General features: G+C 46.9%; 1 protein-coding gene across 1 annotated transcript in view; it reads right to left on the bottom strand.

Annotated features, from left to right (window-relative positions):
- The window catches only part of LOC106821629 (calbindin-32-like), a 39282-nt gene that overhangs the window by 27611 nt on the left and 4916 nt on the right, over nt 1-6755 (bottom strand). The window contains exon 2 of the mRNA XM_014826520.1: nt 2160-2249. Within this exon, the coding sequence (XP_014682006.1) occupies nt 2160-2249 (90 nt within the window). The remainder of the gene's footprint in view (nt 1-2159; nt 2250-6755) is intronic.

Raw genomic sequence — 6755 nt, 5'->3', positions numbered from 1 at the left:
CGCGCGCGTGTGCGTGTGTGTGTGTGCGTGTGTGGGCGCGCGTGTGTGTGTGTGTGTGGGCGCGCCTGTGCGTGTGTGTGTGTGTGTGGGCGCGGATGCTGCAGCGGGGAGATAACAGGCGGAGCGCGATGAAGTCTTAACAGGTGAAGCCATGATAGATGAGGCTTCACGACTGAATGCCTCGCGGACGGACGTCGGCCCTGAGATTATTCACTGCGCAGGTTGTTTATACGCTGCGCGTGTGCTCTCACTCTATGTCTCTAATTCTTCCATATTCCTGCCTAGCTCCTTCCCCACCTTCTCTCGCTCTTTAACACTTTCGCTCACTGGCCCGCTCTTTGTCGCCGTCGCTTTCTCACTCTTGATCTCTCTCTCTCTCCCTTGATCTCTCTCGCTCTCTCTCTCTCTCTATATATATATATATATAGCTCTCTCTCCCTCTCTCTCACTCTCTCTCATTCTCGCTAGCATCTCTCTCTCTACCTCACTCTCTCTTTCTCTCTCTCTCTCTCTCTCTCTCTCTCTCTCTCTCTCTATCTCTATCTATTGATAATTTTCTCTTTCTCATTCTGTCACTCTTCTCCTCTCTCTATATTTAATTCTCTCTCTTCTCCTCTCTCTATATTTAATTTTCTCTCTTCTCCTCTCTCTATATCTAATGTTTACTCTCTCTCTCTCTCTCTCTCTCTCTCTTCTCCTCTCTTTATATCTAATTTTCACTCACTCCCTATCTCTCTCTCTCTCTCTTCTCCTCTCTCTATATCTAATTTTCACTCTATCTCTTCTCCGCTCTCTATATATAATTTTCTCTCTCTCTCTCTCTCTCTCTCTCTCTCTTCTCCTCTCTCTATATCTAATTCTCTCTCGCTTTTTCGTTCTCGCTGCAGCCGCACACAGAGCAGCTTAACCGAAGCACGCCGGCGTTCCTACTAACGATCTCTGATGAATAGATAGCTTTCTATTGCGCTCGACTCGCAACCCGCTCAGCTGTGGTTATCATGCGCACACACGACGCGCCACATAGCGGCATTGAACCTGCGTTCACGTAAACCCGCTATACAGCCATTGCTACACGGCAAGCATCAATAGCACGCCGCCTGCTTTCATCGCGTAATTACTCGCATGCTGCGCAGTAAGGTGTTATAATCGCAGCCATTGCTATTACTCGTGTTTTTTTCGTCAACGTGACGTCGGGGGACGCGCGGGCGCCATTTTATATATAGGTAATGTTGGGCCACGTGTCAACGTAATACGACCAGGGGGAATTTCAGCGCTTTGTTTTTGTTCTCGCCAGCGACAAAATATAGCATCGGCGTAATTCACGGACGACGACCTAATTGAAATATAGGCTTCGAACGTGCTGTACTGCGTGTGACTGCTGTCGAGTATACGCCAGGTATAGACGCAGCGCTCGGTCGCAAGTATGCGCTGCAAATGCGAACGTAATACAGTCAACTCTCCAAACTCCCCAAGCCCTCAAAACCGAATTTCACGTTAAGCAAGACGAATTTTAAAGTCGCAACACCACATAAGACATGTAAGATGTAAGATGCCCCTTTTTAAACCGAGCTTTACAGAAAACGGGGCTAAATTGACGGTCCCGATGGTGGTCGCTATTGGGAGAGTTGACTGTGTTGCTAACGATAATGAACGTTGTTCGGCATCCGAAGTGCTTCCATTGTTCACCCGCACGCGCCGTTTCATATTTACCTTCGCGAGTAAGTAGCGATGAGTTTAATTACGTGTCGTGGCACAGCTCCGGCCATGCGATAACAAAATACGGGCGCGGCACTCGTAGCATTACCTTCCACGTCGCGTTGGTTTACTCTCTCGTCGCTGAATGCGAATGGTATGAATTTTCGCGTTCGCGATATTTTTTCTACAAGGGTTTGATGTACGAACACGTATGACTACGGTGTTATTCACAGAGCCAATTTTGTCAGCCATGACTCAACAAATACCAATTTACAAACAAGCAAACTGAAAAACATAACTAAAATGTGTTATCTAAACAATCAACAGCTAATAATACATTATACCTATTATTGGCTCTTGAAACAACCTATATTCGGGCATATACCGTCGAAATATAGCCACACCGACAGTATTAACCGTGTTGGTAGAGGGCACATGGTAATTAAACGCGGATTTCAACATACCTCATAGATTTCAATACGGCCATCTTTGTTGTCGTCGTAGGCCTCCATGAAGCACTGCTTCAGCTCTGCCAACATGGCGGCCGAAATTGCCTGCAAACGAAACCGAAAGTAACGCCTTAAAACGGTTAGCACGTGCGATGGACTATACTCATTTTTTTGCGGAACGAAAATACGAAGTTAATACTTACACTTACCAGTGTGCTATATATATATATATATATATATATATATATATATATATATATATATATATATATATATGTATAGCTGACGTGCGATAGCGCCCCTATATCAGACACTATACAAAGATAAAATAGCCTATTAAGAAACAGAAAACACAACAAATGAGAGAGAGAGAGAGCAAGAGAGAGAGAGAAGAGGGGGAAAGAGGGAAAGAGGGAGAGGGGGAGAGGGAGAGGTAGACGGAGACGGAGACGGAGACGAAGACGGAGAGAGAGAGAGAACGCGGATAGGGAGAACGGTGACGGGGAAGGGGTAGTTCAAAATGGCGGGCTGTTCGGGTTCCAAATGATCGGCAGCATTGATTTGATTGATGACGTCGTCATTAAATTTTTTCATCCCTTTCGTTCCGCGAAAATATTAAAAACGTATGAATTTTTTAAATAAAATCGCCATTTGACATCGTCTCTGAGCCGTACCTAGCAGTGAGGACAGTCCGCAGGTGGCTTTTTCTACCCTCTCCCCAATACAATGCAAAATGGGTTAGCTACGCTCATGTGCCTTCTCTCCGTTTACATTGTGGCTGTTTTTCGACATGCGTCTAAACAGAGGAATTGCTCCGACCTGTGATTGGAGGATAAAAATAGACCCCGCCCACTCCCGCCGCATACGCTATTAGTATTATGCTATGACCGGTAGGAACGTGTACTATAACTATCATATAGAGCGAACGATTTGAGGTACATTTCTATAAATTCTAGCTATTATAGACACATGTCTTAGCCTTAATCTCTGTGAATTTTGAGTATTGAAGCACGATTAGTCTAATTAATTAGCAAATATACACGCGCGGCTATGACCGGTGAAACGAAACATCACGAATTCTATTTTTATCCTCCAATCACAGGTCGGAGCAATTCCTCTGTTTAGACGCATGTGTTTTTCGGTGATCACTGTCTCCTCGCGACGCGTGTCGAGTAAATGGCTACACAACCGCGTTTCACATCACGTGTATTGACGCTTCTGTGTGAGACGTGATCACGAAACTTGCGTGCTCCAACATACAAAGGATGTATAGCGCTCGATATATGTTTAATGCGTAGTCATGGCGAAGAACAATTCGGCATTGATGCGTAAAGAAGGAGCGAGCGCGTGTGCGCGCACGCACGGCTAGGTCGCGCGACACGACTGCCCGCCCGCTGGTAAATTGCCAAAGCAATCTACGTGCATATTGCACGTGTGTAGTATGTTTCCGACGACGACGACAACGACGACGACGACGACGGCGACGACGACGGCGACGACGAATGCGACGACAACGACGACGACGGCGACGACAACGACGGCGACGACGACGACGACGGCGACGACGACGGCGGCGACGACGACGACGACGACGACGACGACGACGACGACGGCGACGACGACGGCGGCAACGACGACGACGACGACGACGACGACGACGATGACGACGACGACATACGCCATTATTTACGAGGCGAACTCGTGCGAGCAACAGTCTTCGAATAGCGTCAGCGAAAAATGCTAATGAAAAACTACGGAACTCTCTATAGTCGCGTCTCCCGGGGCGTCCAACATTCGCTGCCGACGTTCGGATCAAATAATATATTGCTTCGGGTAAATTAATGGCGGATAGACAGTTTGGCGCCGAACGGACATTTTTGTTCTGATTACCCATAGCTAATCTAACATGGGGTGATTGTGGTGCGGAGTATAGATGAAACCCGCGCTTTGTGAAACGTCGGCCAACGGCGATGCGTTGAGGAGCAATTGCAACGTGGTGCAACGCCGTAAAATATTGGTTTTCCCTTGCGGGTGGGGTGATAAAGAGATAGAGAAATAGAGTAGGAGAGCTAGCGGGAGAAAGATTGAACGAAAGACAGTGTGAGACTGTGTGTGAGAGAGAGAGAAAAGGATAGTGAGAGACTAGAAGACGGAGAAAGGGGAAAGGCGTGTGCGATAGAGAAAAGAAAGAGCCGACGAGAAAGCGAGAGTAACAGGTTGAGATAGAGATAGATAGAGAGAGAGAGAAAGGGGGCGAGATAGAGATAGAGAGAGGGGAGTATGGTGAGGAGGAGGAAGAAGAGATCGAGTAATATCATCTCTGACTCGATCGAATTATTCCTTACCGCGGAGAGAACGGCGTGATGGTTTCTGGTATAGTTTTTGATCGCGGGCAGTGACGTCGGCTGGATCATAACTACAGCGATAAATCATCGTCTTGTTCATCATCCATCACTATTATATCTAAGCTAATGCGTCACGCGGGACCACGCAAATTACGCGCCGGCCCGTTGAAACAGGTAAAGTGAAGATGGCGGCGAATAAAATACGAAAATGGCCGCTGCTAGAATTAAATCAACAGTGGCTACGTCCGCTTCTGCTGCAGTCATGCTGCTGGCCTCATCCTCCACAGACACAAGATACCTTCTACCTCGCCTACTAAATCTCGCCCCCCCCCACGCGCGCGCGCACGCACACATACATACATGCACACACACACACACACACACACACACACACACACACATACACGCGCGCGCGCGCGCTCACACGCACACGCACACTGTATGATAATGATATGTATGGTATGTATGTACTGTATGTATGTCATGTATTAATGCTATGTATGCTATGTATGTATGTATGTAGTGATTATGTATGTATGTATGCTATGTATGTATGTATGGTTATGTATGATCATGTAGGTATGTATGTATGTATGTATGCTATGTATGTATGTATGTATGCTATGTATGTATGTTATGTATGTATGTATGTATGTATGTATGTATGTCCTGTATGTATGTATGTATGTATGGTATGTATGTATGTATGTATGTACCGTGTCGGTGCCCGTGCGGTGCGTGGTTGCGTGCTGGGCGTGCGTGCGTGCGTGACGGTGCAGTGCGTGCGTGCGTGCGTGCCTCTGTGCGTGCGTGTGTGTGCTGTGGCAGGTGTGTGTTCGTTGGTGATGTTCGTGTGTGCTGTGTGTGATTGTGTGCTGTGTGTGTGTGTGTTGCTGTGTGTAGAGTGTGTGTGGTTGTGTGTGTGGTGCATCTGTGTATCGCGCGCGGTGTGTGTGGTGTGTGCTGTGTGGCTGTGTTGTGTGTGTGGTGTGTGTGTGCCCGGCGTACGTACGTTATTGCTGTGATCGACTAGCGACGCCTGGTGTGTGACGCACGATGCGAGAGCGTCATCAATACGCGGGGTTACGCCAGGTCGCGACACTGTTTGTTTTAGATCGATTACCACTTAGCGCGTGACAATTAACGTCGAGGCACCATGCAAACATCACTGAGCTGACCACTACGCCGATTACATTATTAATAATCAGCGTGCAATTTCAACATCTAGTATATGGACATACAGAGCGCATTGACGCGGCGCCAATATAGAAATCATACTGGTTGACGAATATACTGCGCGTAATAGTAATGGGAAAATATAGCGACGAGGTGCAGGGCAGTGGGGCGAACCTGACAGTGAAAGAATTTCATCTTCTATATTTCTTACAGCGGTAACGCAGTGGTAATCCAGTGTTAGCACAGTGGTTATAGCACTGCACTAACACAGCAGTAACACAGCAGTAATACAGCAGTAACACAACGTTAACATAGCAGTAACACAGCATTCACACAGCAGTAACACAACGTTAACACATCAGTAACACAGCATTCACACAGCATTCACACAGTATTCACACAGCATTCACACAGCCCGTCACAGCACAACGTTAAGCATCAGCCAGCCTAACACAGCATTCAAACGAGCCGAGTAGAAACAGCCACGTAAAACACGCAGCCGTACACCGCATTCACCACCAGTAACCAGCAGTCAACATGCCACCACAACATTAACACAGCAGTAACACAGCAGTAATACAACGTTAACACAGCATTAACACAACAGTATTACAACGTTAACACAGCAGTAACACAGCATTCACAAAGCAGTAACACAACGTTAACACAGCAGCAACACAGCAGTAACACAGCAGTAACCACGTATGAACACAGGCAGAACACGCCAGTAAACCCAGCAGTATACAACGTTAACACTGCAATGCTAACACAGCCTTCAGCACAGCATCAACAGCAGTACTTCACACAGGCATTCAACAACATAACAGCTGTTAACACAATCAGTCACCAGCCAGCTTAGACACCAGCAGTAATACAGCAGTAACACAACGTTACACAGCAGCAATTACACAGTGTTAACACAGCAGTAACACAGTGTTAACACAACAGTAACACAGCAGTAACACAGCAGTAATACAGCAGTAACACAACGTTACACAGCAGTAATTACACAGTGTTAACACAGCAGTAACAGCAGTAACACAACAGTAACACAGCAGTAACACAGCAGTAATACAACAGTAGCACACGA

This window comes from Priapulus caudatus, unplaced genomic scaffold, assembly GCF_000485595.1.
Source record: "Priapulus caudatus unplaced genomic scaffold, Priapulus_caudatus-5.0.1 Scaffold80, whole genome shotgun sequence".
Classification (NCBI taxonomy): Eukaryota; Metazoa; Priapulida; class Priapulimorpha; order Priapulimorphida; family Priapulidae; genus Priapulus; species Priapulus caudatus.
Note: the sequence above shows the minus strand (reverse complement) of the source record. Positions and strands in the feature narration are given on the sequence as shown.